At 39.9% G+C, this 25,345-nt stretch overlaps 1 protein-coding gene across 1 annotated transcript; it reads right to left on the bottom strand.

Moving 5' to 3' along the window:
• On the bottom strand, nucleotides 1–25,058 carry RNF103 (ring finger protein 103). Its single transcript, XM_080686496.1, has 5 exons — nucleotides 24,996–25,058; nucleotides 23,911–24,332; nucleotides 20,642–20,781; nucleotides 8,693–8,808; nucleotides 1–2,394 (listed from the first exon to the last, which is right to left on the bottom strand). The coding sequence occupies exons 2-5, from the start codon at nucleotides 24,134–24,136 to the stop codon at nucleotides 822–824; spliced, it is 2,055 nt and encodes a 684-aa protein (XP_080542622.1). The 5' UTR covers nucleotides 24,137–24,332; nucleotides 24,996–25,058; the 3' UTR covers nucleotides 1–821.
• Between the last annotated feature and the right edge of the window lie 287 nt (nucleotides 25,059–25,345).

Raw genomic sequence — 25,345 nt, 5'->3', positions numbered from 1 at the left:
TAGAGAAATGAATGTTTATTTCACTGTGTTTCCCAATGTCTTTGTAGTTTTGAAATTTTTCAAAGTAAAAGCAGGAAAAAGATATAAAGTAATCTATGTGAGGCTAATTACTATAGTTGATTTTATTTAGATTTGGTAAATACTAATAAATGATTTAAAACTTATTTAAAAAGCCCACCATAAAATTCCTTCCCATTAAAGCTAATCAACCTAAAAGATTGACTAACATCACCTCTGGCCAGTGTTAGCACATTTCTGCCTTTATTTTCCTCACGAGTCAAGAATCATATTTGCCTTATCTGTGAAACTAACAAATCAATAAAATGCCTATAAAATTCAGACACCTTATAAAAAACAATTTAACATTGGAAAAGCTATAATCTTTTGGTTTTAAAATAATTTATTTCATAGATCTGTTTTAATTTCATGTCTCAGAGCATACATTATTTAACCAAGAGATGCTGGACAGATATTGTAAAAAGGGAGGAAACATTTAGGATAAGAAACTGCCTCAATTTCATTAGATTTTGATCCTACTTTATAAAGTCTTGCTAGGATAAATTTCTATCATACTTCTTTTGTGCTTACAAAAAAACATTAACTTCTCAATTGCCAATGTTGTAAATAAAAATCTTTACAATTAAGTATGCATTCAATTGACACACAGGCAACCAAATAATTGTCATCAACATTAGTATAATGTGTATTTCCTGTCACTGCACTAACATTAAACTAAACTTCAAACCACAAAAACATTGTAACTAACATTAAAAAGGCAAGCTGAAGATACTCAAAGCTTATAAAGGACAAATTGCACATGGTTAAGATGCGACATCATTTGACAGGGGCTGATGTTGTGCATATGGCTGCTTTTTTTTATAAGAAGGCCACCGGCAAACAGGGCAACAGTGTCGGCCCCCAGCCAACCACATCGCAATGCAATTCTGATGGAATACATGACCACAAGGCAATCCCATTAGCAAACATCCATTTTCAAAATTCTCTAGACAAACAACACATTCAGTACAGTGCAGCATATCAGCAGGCCAAGTTAACCAATCAGGTTCCATATCTTCATTAGTGTTATATGATCCATATGACCTCCCTTTCCTTTCATGTAGGCTGGTCTGACAATAATTATTGGCACATGAACAAGCCTCAGCACCACAGTGACTTACTCTTCCTAGAGAATTGTGAATTATGCTTTGTTTATCTTCAAATACTTCCTTCTCACTGTTAAAAGTGTCTGTGCTCTCGACATCTGAGTCATTTTCAATATCGTGAGAACTCTCCGACAGTTCCTCTTCAGACAGGATTCCCAGACACTTAAATTGCCACATTGGCAAGTTTTTTATATAATCAGTTGGTATCAAAGGGTGAAGCCAAAGGTCAGGGAAAGCTAATCGCTCCAAGTATAAGTCAGGGTCTTCATCCCAATCAGATTCCACAGGGAAGTTCTGAAAAGAAGCAATTGGGTGGAAGAGGTAGCTGGTGTACCAGTCCCATAGACTTGATAACCACTCTAAGTTATTGGCATTGATGTCATCATTGTTGTTGCGTCGTCTCTTCTTCTCAAAGTAATCAATTAGTAAACCATGTCCAAGGTATGTACTGAGAAACAGGGCTGGGTGTGAAGAATAAAACATCCAGTCCGCCCTTACCCATGAAGCCAGTGTGGTTGTATTAGAATATCTCAACAATTTTAAGCTATATTCATAAAAGCTATCTAAGTAAGGGAGCTGTAAAAAGCCCAACACTGGTAGCCAGGAAATAATTAATAGAGAATTATATGTTCCTAAAGTGCTTATGAGAACCACAAATCTCTTTATGGTAGCTCCTTGTGTGATAAATAAGTCCATCCAAGCCATAAGGTTAACTAGAACCAAGCTCAAAACAAACAAATCGTTTACTTCAGGTTGTAATGAGCGCAAAAATGAATCCATGGCCTGAAGGGATATAAATTCACCTGTGTGATTTCCATATCTGTAAATTCCTTCAGGAGTTCTAAGTATGTATGATGGCATGTTATATATACCAATATCTGTCATATAACTCCTGTTGTTCCAATTTTCCACATTAACAAAAATAAACTCAACTCTTCCAGTAAACTTTATACTTAGTGCAGAGAAGAAAGCTGGGGGTTGGTCAAGGTTTGCAAACAGGTATATTTTTACCCAATATTGATCACTTTTATTCCATTCTTCTTTTAAATGTTCAGCATTATAAATGGTTTTGATCCGAGAAGCTGCATGAGTAGTTATCCACTTAAAAATGTGTTCTACTTCAATCTTGCGTCCACTGTATTCTTTAAGCATGACTTTCCCTTTAGAAGTACTTGTTTGTGGAACAGACATAATGAGTGTGGATCGCACCCAGCCTCTTCTCTTGCAGTATCTGTAAGAGAGTAAACTGTAAGTAAACAGCTGGGCTGCTCGATAAGCTTCCTCAGTATTGTGCAAACAATCTGTCTTCTCCTGACAAAGTTCTTTAGAACTTGAAAGATGCCCTCTCCCCCAAACCAAATAACCTCTACAAAATCAAAAGTAGTATCAATATCTCACAGTTTGTACAAGAGTTTGAAAAGTAAGCTCTCTTTTTGTAGTTTTTTTGTTTGGTTTTATCTCTCTTTTTAAGAAAGTGTAGCTTGAAAAGTAAGGAATCAGCAAATACTTCAGCATCTATTATGAACCTACTAATTGCATTAGTGTCAATAAGATCCAAAAGATAATAGAAAAATAATTCCTGCTCACCAGGAATTTAAAATCATATTAAGGAAACAAAACAAGTATAAAACTGTATATATATTCCATTACTAAATATGTTAAGAAAAAGTTCAGAAAAGGGAATATCATTGGAAGTTTGAACTGGTGAAGATTTTGTGAAAGGTTTGGGAAATAAAGTAGGTCTTGAAGACTCAGATGAGCAAAGAAGAGAGAAGGAAATCAATTATCCTACAGCACGAGTCCTTGACTTGAATGCAAGCTCTCTGAGGATAGGAGCCATGCTGTACCCATTTATTAACACCCACCACAATGCCTGATGCACACAGGCAGTTAAAAGTAATGTGCACAAGCTCATCTAGAAAAGAGCAAGTCCCATATTGTTTTGTAGTCTTTTATTTCTTTAAAGAAGACCATGAAGAGGAGTGTTTAACACAAAGACAGTAAGTTTTCTGTTTAAGAAGAGGTTCAGTCCAACTATGACCCCATTTTATAACAGAGTAAGTATAAAAAAATTACCTAAAATTAAATTGTTTAGATTTACCCATAGGGTCATGACTCCAATCCCTTTGGAAATGTACTGATTCTTACTATAATAATTGTGACATCCCTCTCCTCTAAAAAAACTAGATTACAAATGAAAGGGAATACTAAAAAATAAAAATGGCTGTTGTATTACAGTGGTGAGATAATAAATGAAAGTTTTCTTAAAAAAAAAAAAAGTTTTTTTTTCTTTTTCAAAAACCTACCCTGTGGAATTTTATGTTATATAAATTTACTTCAATAAAGTTGGGGGGGGCGGGCGGTTTACCATGTGGATACATTTTTTTTTTAGTACAAACAATTGTCAGTTCATACATTTTGTTTGTTACAGATTTGTAATGGATGGTAATAAAGTAAAGACAGCATGTTCTGTCATAAAGACAAGGTCAGTGATGACTCTGGGAAATGATCTGGGTGACTCAGAATCATAGACCATAACTCAGCTTCTTGTTGAGTTGATTCACTTCCTTAACAAGATAAGATTCCATTAAAATCAATATTGCTTTAACTGAAATGTTTTAGAATTATATATCCTAAAAAATAAAATGTTCTATCCCTTAAGATATTTTTTAATGCAAAATGATAATTCATTGATATTAATTATATTTTTACCCCCCAAATCAACAAGTTAAATGCATATATAGATAACTGCCTTATTTACATCTTAAATATCTTTAAATAGCTTTACTTTTTAATTGCATATGGTAGTTATGATGACACATTTCTTCTCTTGGTCATTCTTTTTATCTTTGAAACCACTTCAGAGAATATTTGGCTTCTGATTTGTGTTATAAATGGAATGACAGCCTTTCTGATAGAAAACCTTAGTTCGTAAGACAGACAGTTTTAGTGTATTTTTTCATGCAAGAAAACAAATGTACTATGTGCTTTCTTTTCAGTTCAGAGCTAAATGATAGTTTTAAGGTTCATCATTACAGATGGAATTTAAGAGTACCCAGGAAAAAATAATTCTGCATGTTATCATGATCTTTCAAATTAAATCATGTTTCCAGACTTGAAAAAAACTCTAATACTTATTCATCTAAACACTGTTCTAAAGAAATAAAACACACAAATCAAGTATATCATTAATTTAAACTATATTGCTAAATAGAAGTAAAGCCTAATGTACATATTATTTTTAATAAATATACTTATAAAACACCAGGCTACTAATATATATTTAAAAACCATTCTAAACAAATCTAATACACAAATAAAGTATAGCATATTAATTTAAACTTTACTGCTAGAAATAAAGGCGAATGTAAATATTATTTTAAAAGAATGTTATATTACCATTTATCTGTATAAAAACTTTTATTGCAATTTAAAAAAAAGCTTTTTAAAGGTCTGAATAAATTCAGTAACAACATCATGAAAATATCCTCTAGTTTTTGAAGTAAAATTTTTGGGATCTCTTAGAGAATTTGAAAACTAAAAATGATAGAAAGGCTTATGAGTTTTGGTATTTGAGTTTCTGATGTGACATGCTATATTAAAAAAAAATTTTGGGAGAGAAACCAAGATGGTGGCATAGGTAAACACCTAAACTCCTGCCTCACACAACAATTTCAAAACTACAACTAAAAGACAAAACGGACATCATCCAGAACCACAGGAAGACTGGCTGAGTGGAAATTCTACAACTAGAAGGAAAGAGAAAAGCACACTGAGACTCAGAGGAGCTGCAGGAGGCAGAGGCACTGAGACGCATGCACGGAGAGGATGGGCAACTGAGTGCGCGGTTGGCTTTCTCAAGCGGGAGGGAGACACAAGCTCCCGACTGCACTGAACTCCAGTTCTGGGCGAGACACTAGGGACCCAGACTCATTCGGGGAGAAACTGGACTGCCTGGCAGCGGGCGGAACTCGAGGGTGGCTTTCTCTCAGAGGTGCTTGCAGTGATTACCACAGGACACTGAGACACAGGGGCCTATTAGGGCAGGACTGATGGGAAACCAATGCTGTCTGCTCCGCCCTGAGACTCTGCCCCATTCAAGCTGAGCACAGAGGCTTTTGCAAGTCTTCTCCCATAAGGGTGTCTCCAGCACATAAGTTCTCCCAGCGTAGACACAGCTGATCCTCAGAGCCAATTGGCCTGGAGGTCAATTCCTCCCAGTGATACCGAGAACAATCAAGGCTTAACTACAACAAGACTCTGCACACAGCCCACAAAGGGGTGCACCAAGAGTGTCCACCTCAGGTAACTGGGGAGGCCGACCCACTGGGCCCTATAGGACACCTAGCTCACAAAGGCACTCTGTCAACTCAGGGAAGCAGCCAAAATGTAGAGACAAAGAAACAGATCACAAATGAAAGAAATGGAGGAAAGCAAACGACTGGATATAGAGTTCAAAACCACGGTTATAAGGTTTTTCAAGAATTTCCTAGAAAAGGCTGATAAATTTAGCAAGACCCTCGAGAATATGAAAAAGGACCAACTAGAAATTAAGCATACACTGACTGAAATAAAAAATATTATACAGAGATCTAACAGCAGACTAGAGAAATGCAAGAATCAAGTCCAAGATTTGAAATACAAAGAAGCAAAACACACTCAACTGAAAAAGCAAAAAGAAAAAATAATCCAAAAATTTGAAGATAGTGTAAGGAGCCTCTGGGACAACTTCAAGCGTACCAATATCAGAATTATGGGGGTGCCAGAAGAAGAGAGAGAGCAAGATACTGAAAACCTATTTGAAGAAATAATGACCGAAAACTTTCCTCACCTGGTGAAAGAAATAGTCTTACAAGTCCAGGAAGCGCACAAAACCCCAAACAAAAGGAATCCAAAGAGGACCACACCAAGACACATCATAATTAAAATGCCAAGAGCAAAAGACAAAGAGAGAATCTTAAAAGCAGCAAGAGAAAAACAGTTAGTTACCTACAAGGGAGCACCCATACAACTGTCAGCTGATTTCTCAACAGAAACTATGCAGGCCAGACGGGAGTGGCAAGAAATTTTCAAAGTGATGAATAGCAAGAACCTACAACCAAGATTACTCTACCCAGCAAAGCTATCATTCAGAATTGAAGGTCAGATAAAGAGCTTCACAGATAAGAAAAAGCTAAAAGAGTTCATCACCACCAAACCAGTATATGAAATGCTGAAAGATATTCTTTAAGAAGAGTAAAGAAGAAGAAAAAGGTAAAGATAAAAATTATGAACAACAAATACATATCTATCAACAAGTGAATCTAAAAATCAAGTGAATAAAAAAACTGATGAACAGAATAAACTGGTGAATATAATAGAACCAGGGGCATAGAAAGGGAGTGGACCGACAATTCTCAGGGGGAAATGGTTGTGGGGGGTTCAGGAAGAGACTGGACAAAAATCGTACACCTAGGATGAGGACAGTGGCGGGGGGGTAAGGGCAGAGGGTGGGGTGGGAACCAGGTGGAGGGGAGCTATGGGGGAAAAAAGAGGAACAATTGTAATAATCTGAACAATAAAGATTTATTAAATTAAAATAAATTTTTTTGGTATTGTGTTTATATAATGCTATTTTTTCAGATGAAGTTATTGGTCATCTTGGCCTTCCTCCAATCTCTCCTTCACTGCTTATTCCATGGGCCTACATCCCTGATATTCTCACTGTACACCGCCCTGTTTACCACTTAGCTTCCTGCAATTCCAGTGTCCTCTCATTTGTTCAATACCCCTGATCTCTCTAACCCCACCCTCATCCCCCACAAGATATATACTCATTTCACTTTCTATTTCTCAAAAAAAGAGAATATAGACCTGAAAGGTACAACTATCTGAGCTAGATCCCTTGTTGGGGGAATGAGGGGAACTATGGCCAGGCAAGCTGGATACTCAAGTACAAAAATTAAAACTTCTGCCATGGAAGGAGTCAGAACTGCCCAGAAGTGGGGGTCCTGAACAGTCTCATGGGGGCAAAAAAGGTCAAGAAAGTACTGCTGTACAATGGGACTGGCACACTAGAGGAGGCTGTCCTGAGGCCACCCAGAGAAGAAACTACACACTACAGCCGGCTGCGAGTTTGATATGCTTGCAACACAGCCCTAGCCTGTTGGCTCAGTGGATAGAGTATCGGCCTGCGGACTGAAGGGTCCCGGGTTCAATTCTGGTCAAGGGCATGTATCTCGGTTGCAGGCTCCTCCCCAGCTGGGCCCTGTGTGCACGAGCGGGAGGCAACCAACCAATGTGTTTCTCTCACATCAATATTTCTCTGTCTTTCCCTCTCTCTAAAAATCAATGGAAAAATATCTGCGAGTTAAGATTAAAAAAAAAAAAGAACAAATATTAGAAAGAAAGAAAGGAAGGAAGAATGAACACAGACGCTGGAGTAGAGAGTTTTGTTGTTTTTAAAAATCTGAGATCAAAATGATGACTCAATTATTCAGAATATGATTAAAACACTTGCTGAATAACTCTATTCCCTGGCCAGTTCTTCTATATCTCCATAATCCTCAAAAGAAGAAACAACTAACCCTGACTAAGCACAACTTCCAGAGCAAGCACAGTTTTTACTCTAGGTGGAAGACTTTCCAAAGAAAAGAAAAAGTGAACATGACAATATTGAAACTGATACAAGTAGCTGTGCATCAAAATCTTCATCTTTGTGCCCTGGCTGGTGTGGTTCAGTTGGTTGGGCGTTGTCCTGTGCCCTGAAAGGTTGCCGCTTTGATTCCTGGTCAATGCGTGTACTGAAGGCAACCAATCGATCTTTCTTTCTTTCTCTCAAATAAAAAAAAATTTTTTTGAAAATGAAAATTTATTGAATAATTAAATAAATAGATGAATTTAAGTTATAACCTGACGGCACTAGTAATGAAAATAAAATGCATTATAAACAACAAATAATGAAAAAATAAAACATCAATTTGACAGACTAAATACTGGAGATGATGACAAAGAGAAAAACAAAAATGCCTGCAAAGATTCTTGTCTGACAAAATGGAAAAAACAAACCATAAAAGATAGAAAAGGAAAGGTAGAAAGGGCACATGGTTTATTAAAGAAAAAGTGGATGAATCTGAATTTGGATACTAGGTTTAGGGAACAGAATGTATTAGGGATAATGGTAGAGCAGATGAAAATGAGTGTCAAAATGAAAACCAGAGATTAGAATTATGGAAGAAGATTTAGGTCAGTACAAAGATGTCACCAAAAGCTATAAATGTGAAGTCTCTCTGGGAAAGAAAGTGAAACAAAAAGGACTGAAGACATACAATTAAGAGTTTCCCTCACTAGAAAGAACACAGAAGAAGCAAAAAGAGAGAAAGTAAATAACTGACAGTTTATCAAAAACTATTAATCAAGCATCTGTGTAACTAACAGTGTACTAAATGAGAGAACTAGCTTTCATTTTAAAGAGGCTTCTAATAGCACTGTCTTTATTTTTAAAAATTCTGGTCAGAACTCAGATTCTAAGAACTGCCTAACCAACTTACCTGGGGTCACTAGAACAGTTGAAAGTGCCTGTCCGTATTCCAAATCTTGACACCTTTTTCACCATTTTCTCCCAGTGGATTTTACCCACTAAGGGACTTCTGTCGTTTGCTATGACCTATTTCCCCCAAAAGAAAAACAGAATCGTTAATAACTTAAAATAGAGTCAAACCATTTATAATATAACTTCACTTAAAAAAAATTCTGTTCACAGTTCTTCTTTGCTGTACCATCATATCACAACTGCAATTCTTATAAAAGGAGCCACTGTCCAACTGGAAAAGACTTCAAATATTGAATACAGTACATTCAACTCCCACGTTCTGTGGTAGTTACACAGAAGGGGAGTCAAAGCCATATTAAAAGGCTAGCCACATCCCTTTCTCACCATGTGGCCTGTTCTCTAGAATTAAGTTACACAGGTTTAAGAAAATGGCCCTTGGAGTAATTTCTCTGCTCGGAAAATTTTAAACAATAATACAAATAAAGCTTACTTCAAAATGATCACATGCTCTATGAGTTCAAATTTTACTTTTTTAAAAGTATAATTATGGAGTCAAGAGTCAAACACATGTTTTATATTAAACTATACTTTGACCAAAATCAATACTACTACTTCTATGTCCTTTCATAAAAATCACGAAAGGTTCTAACATATAAAAAGAATTACCATAATGAATTCTACATTTTTAAACTTCTACTTCAAATATGCAAGTTGCTTTCAAACACAATTAGCATTGGGAGAAGGAAATATTATTTTAAAAAGAAAAACAAAAACACTAAATTAACCTAAGTAAATGAACCTTCAAATTATGTAATGACTCCTTTCTCTGTCTTTCTAGTAGTTAACACCTTTTTCCTTTATTCCCTAATCTTCCTGCTTTGAATGAAGGCAAAATTTCAATAAAGATACCAGTAAAAAACAAAAATTAAAAAGTATATATAGCCGAAACCGGTTTGGCTCAGTGGATAGAGCATCAGCCTGCGGACTGAAAGGTCCCAGGTTCGATTCCGGTCAAGGGCACGTACCTTGGTTGCGGGCACATCCCCAGTAGGAGGTGTGCAGGAGGCAGCTGATCGATGTTTCTAACTCTCTATCCCTCTCCCTTCCTCTCTGTAAAATATCAATAAAATATATTTTTTTAAAAAAGTATGTGTGTATATATATATATATATTTAAAATAAAAACACAGCCCTGGGCAGGATGGTTCAGTTGGTTGGAGCATTATCCTGTACACCAAAAAAAAAAAAAAAAAAGGTTAGGGGTTTGATTCCTGATCAGGGCTCATATCTAGGTTGTGGATTTGAACCCTAGTTGGGGAGCATAGAGGAGGCAACTAATCAATGTTTTTCTCGTTCTCTCTAAAAATAAAAACATATCCTCAGATGAGGATTAAAAAAACAACAAGAAACAAAAACACAAACACAAACAAAAATAACTAAATAGGAACTGAAAGGAAAGCCAAAAACATCTTCATGAAAACATCTGTTTGATTTAAGCCCAGGGTGTATATATCCCAAGCGTTATTGTTTTTTCATGAATGCTGTATTACAAGAACTATTTAATTCAAAATTACAACACAATACTCGGAGGGACTCTAATCTTTCTGGAAGGAAGGGTTATTTTCATGTTCACAAAGCCTCCAGGAAGTGAAATCCCAGGGGAGTGTGTGAAATGAGTGCCAATAGTCAACTCCCAGGAAGAGGCGGGAGACAGTACAGCTACCTCATCTGTGGCCCCTCTGCTGGAAGTCTAACAAATTTCAAGTAGAGAGCACATGGTAGTGACAAATGACACTATAAGTGCCAACAGTCCAATAAACCCTGCCATATATCACTGATATTATCATCCTTATGCCTACAGAGATATACATACATATGTAACATTTTGTAACATAACTTTGATGCTTAATAAGTACACATACATAGTACTTTTTAGTGACAATAAATGGTCTTATTTAGGAAGGCATGAGTTATTATTCAAATGCTGAGATGGTTGAGGTAACCAGAAAAAGGGCAATTTGAAGACATGATCTTAGTAGATGAAGGCTCTTTCTGAGGAGGTTCACATCGGTTATAAGTAAGTGCCTAGCTTTCAAATTTTTCCACAGTCCAAAGGTGCTGTATAAATTTTACTTGAAGAATAAGGGAGATCAAGCAAGACAAGCATTTCTTTTCTTTTTTTCCCTACCATTCAAGAATCAATGTAGTTCTTTTTCCCACCAAGTAATCAAAGAAATCATAAACTTATTTTTTCAGATTACTCAGTGTCAAGAGATCAGCATAATCCCTGTTCTGCCTTCTTTTTAAAAGAACTCCCTTTCACTCCCATTTTCTAATCAACCCTGCAAATAAACATTTTCAGGTCTGTCTTTAAAATGACAATGCATTAAGAGATTAATCAAGAGGTTACTTGAATCAATATAAGGTTTGGCCCTAAGTCTAGGGGCATCTTCCAATGAAGATCCTGATCACTGCACAGGTATCTTTCAGACTTATAAGAGCTCCGGGGCTAGGAAAGGAAGTAGGAATGACAGGGGATTGTTCCCAGGCACTCAGGTTACAGTACAGACATAGAAGTGTGTGAAGAGAGGTGGGAACAACCTTGTGGCAAGTACATGACAGTGTTTAACCCCAGGGCCTTATTTATTCAGTAAGCTGTTCCAACACATGCTTTTGAAGAGTTTAATGATCCCTGACTGAGAGAGCCACACAAAAATGAAAAATCCCGTGGGCATTGCATGAAAGCATTTTATTTGACTCTATAGTTGTTTATGCAGTTAGAAATTATTTTGTCCAATGTCCTAAACAGTTATATTATTCAATTAGAGGCTTAGCATAAATGAAATTTGGTGGAGGCTGAATTAAACAGCCACTAAAAATCTTAATATTTTCACAAAATAACTCATCTGGCTGAGTCACATGGCACAACAAAACACTTTAAGCCTATTACTTCTGTGTCACACCAGTAAGAGTTCCCAACGATTGCTTATAACAAAAAGTATGCACAATAATTCTGAAAGGCACTTATACTGCTGGTCTTATTAAGGGGGAGGGATCATATTTCTTGGCAGTTCAGAAAGGATGTTGCAGTCTCTGTAAGGAATATTTTCAGAGACCAGAAAAAACTAGGTAAAAGTACAGCCTGAATTCTACATCTGGGACAGCTTGGCAACAGGCTAGAAGTGAAGCCATCTTTTCACCCCCTTCCCAAGTCTCTCTAACTGGCATCCCGACACTCACCATTGTATTTCCTGAAGCTAGTCTAGTGCAGCTAGCCTAACTCACTTGGTATTGATTAAATATTTATGTTGAACCCAACAACATCAGCTTTTAATGTTTTAATAACTCATTCTTCTTTCTCTGATTATATAGGTTCTCTAAAGTTTCCAAGTTTATTACTGTTATAATGAAAGTGCCTTCCCCAACAACTTGTCATCTGGTATGTTTTCTGGACAAACACTAGCATAAATAGTTCCTTGCTATGTAATTGAACATCAATGTCTTTAACTCCAGTCTGGCATAAAGACTTCCAATCCAGTGTATTTAAAAATACACTTTTTCCAGAAAAAGACTACTGCAATTTTCCTAGGTTCCTTCATTGTGTAATAGACTTCTTTAGGATCCTTTAAGATGCTAGCTGACAGCCTTGGGCAAACTACGGCTGGATCCGGCCGTTCTATCCGGTTCTCTTGCTCTCCCCTCCGCTCCTTTACTTTGAATTTATATTAGTTCACACAAACATTCCATCCATGCTTTTGTTCCGGCCCTCCGGTCCAGTTTAAGAACCCATTGTGGCCCTCGAGTCAAAAAGTTTGCCCACCCCTGTAGCTAGCACCACAATGGACCATCTAACTCAGCTGGAAAAGATAATCAATTATATACTAAGATTTTTACTGCCCCACACATTTTAGTAAACCAAACTAAGCAGTTTTATGGCACAGACTATATGTTATTCACATTTGTGTTCTCAGTGCTTATCACAAGGTTTATATATTTGTTAGATGGTTAGACGAATGGATGGAACCAGTAGTTTGCTGGTAAATGTTTAATAACCAGTTCTTCAGAAGAAAAAGGAAGCTCTGATTTGCTGATTTCCTTAGTGTAAATACTCCCAGATGGCCGACTTAGCAACATGACATCTCTAAATACAGAGTTGGGAAGAGATGTTAACAATCGCCCTTCATGACACAGTATGAGTTGGCTCCAGCACACATCACTGGATGGAACTGGGTTGGACAGTATGTGATGCCAAGTGCCCTTGTTTTCTGATGTCAACCTTATGCAGTCCAGTTAAACTTACAAGGAAAAACTGGGCTTCAGGTTATTGCCTATCCTCCTCCACACGTACTACAGGTGCTACATTGATATAAGAAAAAGCCGCAGACTTTTGCCTACACATGTATTTTAGAGGTGGGCTTTATTACTAATCAGAACATTTGACATATGCCTTTCAATATTGTTAATCCCCATACAACAACATCTAGGCTAAATTAAATAACAACTGCACAGAACACGAGTGTTGTGCTATTATATTTTTTGCATCTCTCAGAAAATCATTTTAACAGGGAGTTTCCACTTTCAAAATTATAGACCAACCTAAATATATACACAAAAATTGTATAAAGTCATTAAAAAATGAGTATGAGTGATTGACAAAAACAAAACTCAGAGGCATTTAATTATTTCTTTGGTTTTCTCTATGAGAAAACACAAAAGTTTTTGACCAATACAAAATAAAGAATAAAGTGGCTGGCTATATATTTCATCTTTGGAATAATGTCAAGAAAGGAATAAATAGGTTAGGATCTTCCTGGACAAAACTATTGTCTAGGAGCAAAGGTGAACAAATTTTAAAACAGCTATTAACTCTTTTCAGCCAAGCAGGAAATATACCAGCATAATACTTCAGTCAGTATTGACCTAAAGCTTACTTCAAATAACATGTTGCTTTTCACTGCTATATCAAGTTTAGTGATGTTAAATTTCCTTATGATGTGACAAAGCCAGTAGAGAACAAATATCACAGTCCTTCTTTGAACAAAAGTCAAAACAGAGAAACAGAAATCTTAAGATAAGGCTAAATCCATAAAACCCATAAAGTATGCAAAGTTTTCCATTTCAGAAGCCTATCCAATGTTCTATCTGTCTAATAGTCTCCTGAAAGAAAGTAATTGTCTTCTGTTTCGTGATACTAAGACTATTGGGTGGCAGCAGAACCAAGGAATCCACAAAACTGAAAAATAGCTAATGAAGGATATAAGCCTAGGTTAAAAACAAAGCAGAAACTAACAGAATGTTAAAAAGAACTGTTAGGAAAAAGAGCTGTTCTTTCCACCTCATATTATAGAAAATGTAAGATAGACAGAAAAGTTTGACATGAAAAGAAGTATCCTAATACTCTATTTTAACATAAGGATAATCCATGAGCATGAATACATCTTCAATTAAGGAGAAAAATATAAAGATCATTAACATATATTATTCAAAAAATAAACTCATGAGTTATAGAGAAGATAGAAATCATATATATATACATATATATGAGCATAATATGCAAATTGACCGGATGGCAGAATGACCAGTCGCTATGATGTGCACTGACCACAAGGGAGCAGACACTCAACACAGGAGCTGCCCCCAGTCCACGGTGGGGGCAAGCAAGTGGAGCCCTGATCGCCACACTGGTCACCTCACACACAGAGCGTGACTGGCGGTGGGGTCGGTGAGCAGGTGGGAACGGTCAACCTCTCGGTCCCTCCCCCTGGCTGGCAGACTCTGATTGCCCGATGGGGAACAGGGAACTGGGGGTGGGTGGTGGCAGACACGGGCAGTGGGGGGTGGGGCCGGCTACTGGCAGCGGTGAAGATCGGCCCTGATTGCAGGCCAGGCCTAAGGACCCTACCCATGTACAAATTTCATGCACTGGGCCTCTAGTAAGGAATATAAGATGAATTAAATATATTATAGAAAGTCCTTTTCCTTTTGTAGTGTCATTCCACATGGAATGTTACCTAAAAAGATAATCAATCTAGATTGTCAATCAATCGATTCCAGAAAAATAATGAAATGACCAAGTGATGGAACAGCTAAGTCATATACCCATTTATTAAAGTCACATTTTCCCTAAATAAGTAAATGCAGACATCCTTTCAGTAAAATAGTATATAAAGTTTAAAGTGCTAATTATCAGTTATATGCCACCTAACTACATTTTTTCTCAATAAATACAAAAGGAAATTATAATTTATCTGTATGAGGGAATAATATTAGAAAACTGGGAGTTAAAAAAGAGAGAACCGGGATGTGTTTAACTATTTTTTACACAGGATACCTAAAATAAAGGCAATTTGAAGAGGATTGAATTGGCCGAGATTTATGCATCCTCATGGATTTAAAAACAAAACAAAATGACAGAACAAACTGAAGTTAAGTCAGCTTCTTCTAAAATACCGACAATTTGTGTGACCGGCATGGCTCAGTGGTTGAGCTTCGACCTATGAAGCAGGAGATCACAATTTGATTCCTGTCAGGGCAAATGCCTGGGATGTAGGCTCGATCCCCATTGGGCGGGGGGGAGTGTATGCAGGAGGCAGCTGATCAATAATTCTCTCTCATCACTGATGTTTCTATCTCTCGCTCCCTCTCACTTCCTCTCTCAAATCAATAAAAATATATTTAAAAAATAAATAAAAAACAAAATACCGATAATTAGAAAAGATATTCAATTTGTTAAAAACTAATTCTTGAAAGTTATCTTTTACGAGATTAGATAAATATGATCTGAGCTGAAAGAATGACAAGTAACCGAGAGAATATTTCTTCTGTTTCTAGGAGATACTTAAAATTTTTAATTAATTAATTAATTAATTTTTAAAATCCTCACCTCAGGAGTAAGGATATTTTTTCATTCATTTTTAGAAAGTGGAAAGGAGGGGGGAGGGGGCGGATACAGAGAGAGAGAGAGAGAAACATCATGAGAGAGAGACACATGAATTGGTTGCCTCCCAAACATGCCCCGGGGCTGGGATTGAACTTGCAACCCAGGTATGTGCCCTTGACTAGGAATCGAACCTCTGACACTCCAATGAACAGGCAGATGCTCTAACTACTTAGCCATGCTAGCCAGGGCTATTTTTATCTATCTATCTATCTATCTATCTATCTATCTATCATCCATCCATCTTTTAATCTCAGTCTTCTCAGTTGTACTGCCATAGACTGTTCTTTCAACCCAAGCCAGCCATTTGACAGATGTAAGCCACTAGTCCCAAGGAGTACAAACCAGACAGTGCAAATCTTGAAGGTCACTGGAAAAATTAAGTGTGTGTGCCCTACTGCACCATTAACACACAGAAAACCATATAAATACATTCCATTTTTCTTAGAGTCATTTCTCAACTATTAATACCTATGAGGTTTAAAAACTATTTTCAGACAAAAATAATTTAGTGATTAGAATTTATAATGCTAACATTCACTACCATTATTTGGTCTTCATTCAAGTGTCACCTTATCAGAGAATTCCTTGCCACTCTCTGTCACCTTACCCTAATTTACCTAGCTTATTTTTCTTTTTAGCACTTACCACTAACAGATGTTATATTAAATATTTATTTATTTAGTGCCTACCTCTCCGAAGTGGAATTTGAGCTGCCTGAAACTAGACCACTTTCTTATACCATATACAACAATAAACTCAAAATGTATTAGAGAGTTAAATGTAAGATCTGAAACTATAAAACTCTGAGAAAAAAACTTAAGCAGTAAATTCTTTGACATCACTCTTAGTAATATCTTTTTTGGATATATCTCCTTGAGCAAGAAAAAGAAAAAATAAACAAATGGGGCTATATCAAACTAAAAATTTTTTGCCAGTGAAGAAAACCATCAACAGAATAAAAAGGCAAAGGACAACCTACTGAATGGGAGAAGATATTCACCAATGATACATCTGATAAGGGGTTAATATCCAAAATATATGAAGAACTCATACAACTTAACATAAAAAAAACACAATCCATTTAAAAAATAGGCAGACGACTTGACTAGACATTTTTCAAAAAGGACATACAAATGGCCAACAGACATATGAAAAAAATACTCAGTGTCACTAATTATCAGGGAAATGCAAATTCATAATAAGATCTCACCTCACACCCGTCAGAATGGCTACCTTCAATAAATCAACGAACAAGAAATGTTGGCTAGACTGTAGAGAAAAGGGAACCATTTGCACTGTTGGTGGAATTGCAAATTGGTGCAGCCACTATGAAAAAGAGTATAGAGATTCCTCAAAAAATTAAATATTCAACTGTCATATGACCCAGCAATTTCATTTCTGGGTATTTATCCAAAGAAATCCAAAACCCTAAATGGAAAAGATATAGGCATCCCTATGTTTACGCAGCATTATTTACAATAGCCAAGACTGAAGCAACCTAAGTGCCCACTGATAGATGACTGGATAAAGATGTGGAACATATATACAATGGAATATTACTTAGCCATAAAACAGAATGAAAAATTACCATTTGCAACAACATGGATGGACCTGGAGGGTATTATGCTAAGTAAATAACTCAGAAAGAGAAAGACAAATACTATGTGATTTAACTTATATGTGGAATCTAAAAAACAAAATAAAATGGAAAAAACTCATAGATACAGTGAAAGAAACTGATGGTCGCCAGGTGGTATGGGGGGAAAAGATGAAAAGCATTAAGATGTACAAGTTGCCAGTTATAAAAATAGTTATAGATATGTAAAATATAGCATAGGAAATATAGTCAATAATCCTAATATATAAAAAGCCAGGGGCCATCACAACTGAAACAACTGGACCAACGACCGAACAGCAGGCTGCGTGGGGTGACAAGGCAGAAGGGGGGTTAGTGAGGGATGACCAAACGACTGAACAGCAGGCTGCGTGGGGCGACCAGGCCGGCAGGGGGGTTAGTGAGGGACGACTAAACGACTGAACAGCAGGCTATGTGGGGTGACAAGGTCGGCAGGGGGGGCAGTTGGGGGCCACCAGGCCAGCAGGGGGTAGTTGGGGGCGACCAGGCCAGCGGGGGGGGGGGGGCAGTGAGGGGCGACCAGGCTGGCAGAGGGGGGCAGTTGGGGGCGACCAGGCCGGCAGGGGGGGCAGTTGGGTGCAACCAGGCCAGCTGGGGGGGCAGTTGGGGGCGACCAGGCTGGCAGGGGGGGCAGTTGGGTGCAACCAGGCCAGCGGGGGGGCAGTGAGGGGCGACCAGGCTGGCAGAGGGGGGCAGTTGGGGGCGACCAGGCCAGCTGGGGGGGCAGTTGGGGGCGACCAGGCCGGCAGGGGGGGCAGTTGGGTGCAACCAGGCCAGCGGGGGGGCAGTGAGGGGCGACCAGGCTGGCAGAGGGGGGCAGTTGGGGGCGACCAGGCCGGCAGGGGGGGGCAGTGAGGGGCGACCAGGCTGGCAGGGGGGGCAGTAGGGGGCCAGCAGGGGAGCAGTTGGGGGTGACCAGGCTGGCAGGGGGGGCAGTAGGGGGCCAGCAGGGGAGCAGTTGGGGGTGACCAGGCCAGCAGGGGAGCTGTTGGGGGCAACCCGGCTGGCAGGGGGGGCAGTGAGGGGCAACCAGGCCAGCAGAGGGGGGCAGTTGGGGGCGACCAGGCTTGCGGGGGTGGGGGGGCAGTTGGAGTCAACCAGGCTGGCAGGGGGGGCAGTTAGGAGCGATCAGGCAGGCAGGCAGGTGAGCAGTTAGGAGCCAGCAGTCCCAGATTGTGAGAGGCCCAGGATCGGGCCTAAACCGGCAGTCGGACATCCCTCGAGGGGTCCCGGATTGGAGAGGGTGCAGGCTGGGCTGAGGGGACTACCCCTTCCCGTGCACGAATTTCGTGCACCAGGCCTTTAGCATTGTAATAACCATGTATGATGTCAGATGGGTAGCAGACTTACCAAGGTGATCAGTTTGTAAAGTATATAAATGTCTAATCACTATGTTGTACACCTGAAACTAATATTGTATGTATGTCAACTGAATTGGAAAATAATTTTTTTTGTTAATACTCACCTGAGGATATTTTTTCTATTGAATTGTTTTTTAAGAGAGAGGGAAAGACAGGGGAGGGGGTGAGGGGAGAGGGGAGAGGGAGAGGAAGAAACATCAATGTGAGAGAGACACTTTGGTTGCCTCCCTCACGCACCCGAACCAGGAATCAAACCTGCAACCCAGGTATGTGCCCTTAATCGGGAATCTAACCAGAGACCTGTAGGTGAATGGCTGACACTCTAACCCAGGGGTGGGCAAACTTTTTGACTCGAGGGCCACAATGGGTTCTTAAACTGGACCGGAGGGCCAGAACAAAAGCATGGATGGAGTGTTTGTGTGAACTAATATAAATTCAAAGTAAAGGAGCGGAGGGGAGAGCAAGAGAACCGGATAGAACAGCCGGATCCGGCCCGCGGGCCGTAGTTTGCCCACGGCTGCAAACCCCTGAGAAACACTGGCCAGGGCAAGAAACTCATTTTTTAAAATTACTGAATTAGATTATCCGGAGGATAATAGGTCAAACACAATAGAAAGATTGGAAGTAAAGGAAAGGTCAAGAATATCCAATGTAGCCCTAGCCGGTTTGGCTCAATGGATAGAGCGTTGGCCTGCAGACTGAAGGGTCCAAAGTTCGATTCCAGTCAAGGGTTGCGGGCTCGAACCCCAGTAGGGGGTGTGCAGGAGGCAGCCGATCAGTGGTTCCCTCTCATCATTGATTCTATCTCTCTCCCTCTCCATTCTTCTCTGAAATCAGTTACAAAAAATTATTAAAAAAAAGAATATCCAATGTAATCACCTGAAGAGTTCCCAAACCTTAACCCTTTAGCCCAGTGAACTACAGTATTATTGTATCCTCTTTAGATATATATGTATTTATTTGAGACCATGTGCAACAGAAGTCTACCTATCCGCAATCATAATGCAAATCAGTGACAGAATCAGATGTACAACTAAGGTCTCTGAATTCAGCTTTTTCTACCATTTTGTAGTCATGTTCCCATATTGAAAGAAAGTCATATTGAAAAACATATAAAGCAATGGCTATTTTGATTTTTATACCCTGAATCAAACTTTGCCAATCCCAGTGTGAAATGACAAGAGCACTACACAAGAAATTAGGGGACCTGGGACTTAATCCTGGTTCAATAATCATAATTTTAGCTGAACTCATGATGGTAATTTACTTAATATGATACTTTAAGGAACTTACATTTTTAACAATTTAAATAACCTTAAGCCTTGCCCTAAGTGATATTTATGAAATTATATGTTCGATACATTGATTTTTTCTTACTTACATTAAAATGCATAAATGATAATGTGTGCCCACTCATTTAGTGTGAGTGGTATATAAACTACACTTTGGGAAGCATAAAAGACATTTTTAAAGTCCTTCATAGCTCTAAAATTCCAATATGCTAATTATATCTCACAGTTTTCATAAGAGGTAGGGTTTTAAATTATAGTCTCATCAATTTCATAAGCAAAATAATGAGTACCCCCTGACTCCCAACCCCACCATTTCCTACAAGAGCTCTTCTATAGTCACAACAGTTGGCTATTTCCCTATAGAAAGATACCTTTACTTTTTTTTTTTTTTTTTTTAGCTTTAGGTTTCTTCCTTTAGATACTGAAATCATTTGGGTCACTTAATTAAAAATTAGAGTTCACAAAAATTAAGAGATATGGTATAAACCACTAAATAAAAGGAATATACCAGTATGTATGAAGATCCAACAACTAAAATGGATTTGCTTCTGCTGTTTCTAAACAAAGCGGTCAACTCTCTTTCCCAACACTTTAAGAGGACACTGGAGCCTCCCTATGAGTTATGAGAACTGAGTTATGTCTAAGAAACCTGACATAAGCACACAGAAGTGTTACTATTTTGGTAAAAATAAATTCACTTCTATCACTGTTTCTGATACCTGAACCAGCCAGATGCCATCTTTCGTGTCTTCTACAAGCTCATAGAAGTGCATTTCACCGCTGAAATTGGTACTGGAAACAGATTCAGATGCTTCTTCTTCCTTGAGTGCAGAATAGAGCTCACCTTCCATCAAGTCACCTGAAGACAGAAAAAAATAACACTAATAAGATTTCAAAAATTCCTCGTTCTCATCTTCAATGATTAATTCCATTTTACAATGTTAAAAATCATATTATACTTTCATTTCACTGTTCAGAATCTGAATATACCCATTTAAAATCCACACATTCAATAAATATGTAATAAGAACCTATTATGTATTAGGCAAATATGAAAAAAACAGACAAAAATCCATGAGGCTTATATTCTAAGAGGGGTCATCAGATAAGTTATTGAATGTATACGAGCCTAAAAGCCACCACAATATCATTTAGTTTTGTGTATAACATATCCAGACTTCAAATAATTATTTATAAAATATGTTTTTAATGATGTTAGAGAGAGAGGAAGGGAGAAAGAAACACTAATGCGAGCGAGAAACATCAACTGGTTGCCTCCCGTATGCACTCAGACTGGGTGGGGATCAAACCCACAACCTGGGTATTGAACTGGGAATCAAACCCACCACCTTTTGGTGCATGGAATGATGCGCCCAAACAATTGAGCCACACCAGCCAGAGCCAAACAATTTTTTTTGTTTTGTTAATCCTAAACCAAGGATATTTTTTTCCATTGATTTTTTTGAGAGTGGAAGGGGGGAAGGAAGAGGGGGAGGGGGAGAGGGAGGGAGGGAGAGAGAGAACATCCATGCGGGAGAGACACATCAATTGCTTGCCTCCAGCACCAGCCCTGACAGGGCTGGGTATGGAACCTACAACCCAGGTACTGCCCTTCACCAGGAGTCAAACCCTTGACCCTTGGTGCTCTGGCTGGTGCTCTAACCACTGAGTACTGGCCAGGGCCAAACAATTTTTGAACAGGATGTTTTATATACTTCTGACTTACAAGATTTAGAAATGAGTTTACAGAATTTGCCATTACTGCATGCTTAAAATAGCAACAGATCTTATATGACTTGGAAGTTAGATACAAAAGATTACCTATAAGAACAAACTGCATATTCACATACAAATTAACAGTATAAATTTAGAGCTTACATCATCAAATAAAAAGTAAAGGAAAACACTAATGTCAAATCATTTTAACTTTTGCCTTAAATTTTAAACCTGAGAAAACAAGCACTTTATCACGATAGCAACAAAACGACTCACAACGAATAAAGTTAAACTGCAATCCCAAGACTTCTGTGCTATAAAATGTGTGATCTGAGTCATTATTTTTGTGGGCTGTGTGTATTCTTCAAGTGATATATAAACTCCTATATACTCAAAGTGACAAATATTTTTAGGCCCAAGAAAGGCAACACTAAATAAAAATCAAAAGAAAAAAAAAGTGTTATTAAACTATTTTGCCATGAAAAAGGATTTGGCTTTGGCAGTTAAGACACTTCTCATTTATAAACCTAAAGTGTTTACTTATTAAAAATCTTCTACTTTAGCCCTAACCGATTTGGCTCAGTGGATAGAGCGTCAGCCTGTGGACTCAAGGGTCCCAGGTTCGATTCCAGTCAAGGGCATGTACCCTGGTTGCCGGCACATCCCCAGTAGGGGGTGTGCAAGAGGAGGCTGATGGATGTTTCTCTCTCATCGATGTTTCTAGCTCTCTGTCCCTCTCCCTTCCTCTCTGTAAAAAAATCAATAAAATATATTTTTTAAAAAAAATCTTCTACTTTACTCCATTCCCCCCACCCAGAAATAAAAGTCACCATAAACCAGATAGTAAACAAGAGGCAAGAATAATACACAATTTTGTTTCCTCTGAAGAAAAATGTATCACTTTTACATAGATGGTTCCCTCCTCTACACAATAGTAATATGAGTTTGATAACCCTTAACTTGCAAATATGTGAGTGCTAAAACCTCTGGAATTAATATTCTCGTCTATCATAATATATGGCTATAGGATACTAAATAAAGAAAAAAATTTTCTTGTAAAAGACACAACTGACAGCTATACTTGAAACAACAAAGAAAGATAACCACCAGTTTCAACTGCTATCTACCACAACCCAGAATGCCTTTCCCAAATGATAGTACATCCCTCCCCCCTTTCAGGAAGAATATATCTAAACAAGGATATCCTTTGTCCAGGGGTGAAAAAAAAGTAACCATATTTCTCACCAAATCCTACCCCAAAACCAATAGTTACTGAAAATGCATTTTTTTAAAATATATTTTATTGATTTTTTACAGAGAGGAAAGGAGAGGGATAGAGAGTCAGAAACATCGATGAGAGAGAAACATCGATCAGCTGCCTCCTGCACACCTCCTACTGGGGATGTGCCCGCAACCAAGGTACGTGCCCCTGACCGGAATCGAACCCGGGACCTTTCAGTCCGCAGGCCGACGCTCCATCCACTGAGCCAAACCGGTTTCGGCTGAAAATGCATTTTTAAGATGCTATTCTCTTAGCGCTGTCAGTTCTATTTATCAGCCCATTTAGGTTGATGCAGCAGTGCCTGTGACATAGAAAAGTTCACATCCAAAATACAAGGATTTTAAAAAAGCCCTGACAGAAAGATAAAACAAGGTAGGTATTCACAAAAAATATTCACTCCATTTTCACCACACCTAAAAGTATGAAAAGCTAATACTGTACAGTGTACACTTTCTCTATGTTTAAACTCATTTTACATTTAAATCTTAGGCCTAAATGCATCTTTGATATTAAGTATTCCAAGGATAGTTTCCCCTCTAGGCAACTTGCTATTGTTAATCGTGACAAATATTGCTATGCACAGACAACGTTTGGTCGTTTTTCTTATAGCCTTATGAATTTCAACTGGCAAATAATAATGCTTTCCAGTTTGTAACATTCCCCAAGTTTGAGAAAAATCGCTGAATTTGGTAAACAATACTAACAAGCTGCACTTTAAACTGTTATTTTAAAATAACCTTTAAAAGATACACCTATCCCCTATAAATAATTCCAGACCCCTTCTCAATATAGGATTCACATCTTTTTTGTAGAAAACCTGGACAAAGAAAAACTGGGCAGCTCTCGGAGGAATCGGCTTAACGCTTCCAGGTAAGGCCTCATTCTGGGGTACCATCAGGTGCGAGGAAGTACAGGTCGCCCCCCAACCCCCCCATCCCACCCCACCCAGCCCCGGGTGGAGGACACCTCAGGGGAGAGCCCGATACTTGCCTGACTTTTCCACCAGCTCCCGGACATCCTTCTTCTCGGGGAGCCCCGAGTAACCCAGACCCCGGCACTCCAGAATGGTCTTCAGCTTCTTGAAGCTCAGAGCCACCGGATCCACCAGCTGGGTGGCAAAGATGCCAGTTTCATACCACACAATGGCCTCAAAAAACCTGGCCAGGACGAACAGGACCAGGAAATAGAGGAGCAAGAAGAAAAGCTTCAGCCACATCTTCCCCGGCGTCTTCTCCCGCTTCAGAGCTCAGAGCGCGAGGAAGGGGAGGGTAGGGAAGGGCGTGTTCTCGCCCCCTGGGCCAGGGCACTCTCTGCGCGCGGGTCCGGCTCGCCGCCGTCACTGTCGGAACATCCCCGGCCCCGAGGCAGGTGGATCTGGGTATCTGCAGGGTGAGGGCCAGACGATGAGGGGCCTTCCAGTCAAGAGGCGAGAAAAATAAAAGGAAAGAACTTTAAAAGCCCCATCAATTAAACACGGAAAGGAGAGGAGCGCGGGGAGATCCCGCGCTGGCAGGGGGCACTGCCGGAGGTGACGGGTCGGCCTTCCCGCACCACAACCTTAAGAGGAAGGGGGAAGCAAAAAACAAAAATAATAATTCCGACCCACAAAGGAAGCCGGGTGCAAGCTGCAGGCGGGGCAGGAGGGGCCGGTCGGGATCCCGCGGCGGGTCAGGAGGACGCGGCCCTCGGTCCGGCCAGGCCCGGGGCCCAGCGCCCAGCGCGAGCAGGAGCGGCCGCCGCAGCGCTGCGCCCGGTGCCCAGGGCCCTGGCCCCACCGGCCGACCAGGCTCCGCGAGAAGCGCGGCGGGCACGGCGGCGGCGGCTCCCGGTTCCCTCCGGCCGGCGGGCGGCGCCTTTCAGGCGGGCGAGCACGGCGGCCCGGCCCGGGAGGGGGCGTCGCGGTCTCTGCAGAGGGAAACGGGGCGCGCGGAGGGAAGGTCCTGGAGATAAAAAAGAAAAAATAGGCCCGAGATGGCTCCCCGGGCAGCTATTGAGTTGCCTCCTAGCCACGCTGTGCCCGTCCCGCTCGGATGGGCGCCGTGAGTCCAGCCCGCCGTCCCTGACGCCCGGGTCACCTCACGAGGCCGCGACCGACGCCTCCGGAGCCGAGGACCCGCTGCGGCCGCAGCCCCAGTCGTGACGTAACAACAACGTCAGCAGAGGGGCGGGGCCTGGGCGGGGCCCGGAGGGAGCGCCCGCGGGCGGGCGGGGCAACGCGGCGGCCTAGCGGTGGGCGCGGAACACGCGAAGCCGCAGCCCAGACTGCGCTCGGAACAGCTCCCAAAGGTGCCTCTCCAGTGTGTTCTCTGCACTCTTTCCTTTTGCCCTGCAGATGTTTAGTAATTGATTTCGTCTGAGATTTGGACTTTGGACTGTGTCGCTTTGTGTATGTTTTGTAAAAATGGGTCACTTAATTGTCCTCTTA

Source organism: Plecotus auritus (genome assembly GCF_963455305.1).
Source record: "Plecotus auritus genome assembly, chromosome: 8".
NCBI classification, from domain to species: domain Eukaryota; kingdom Metazoa; phylum Chordata; class Mammalia; order Chiroptera; family Vespertilionidae; genus Plecotus; species Plecotus auritus.
The sequence above is the reverse complement of the archived record's forward strand: the minus strand, read 5'-3'. Positions and strand labels throughout refer to the sequence as shown.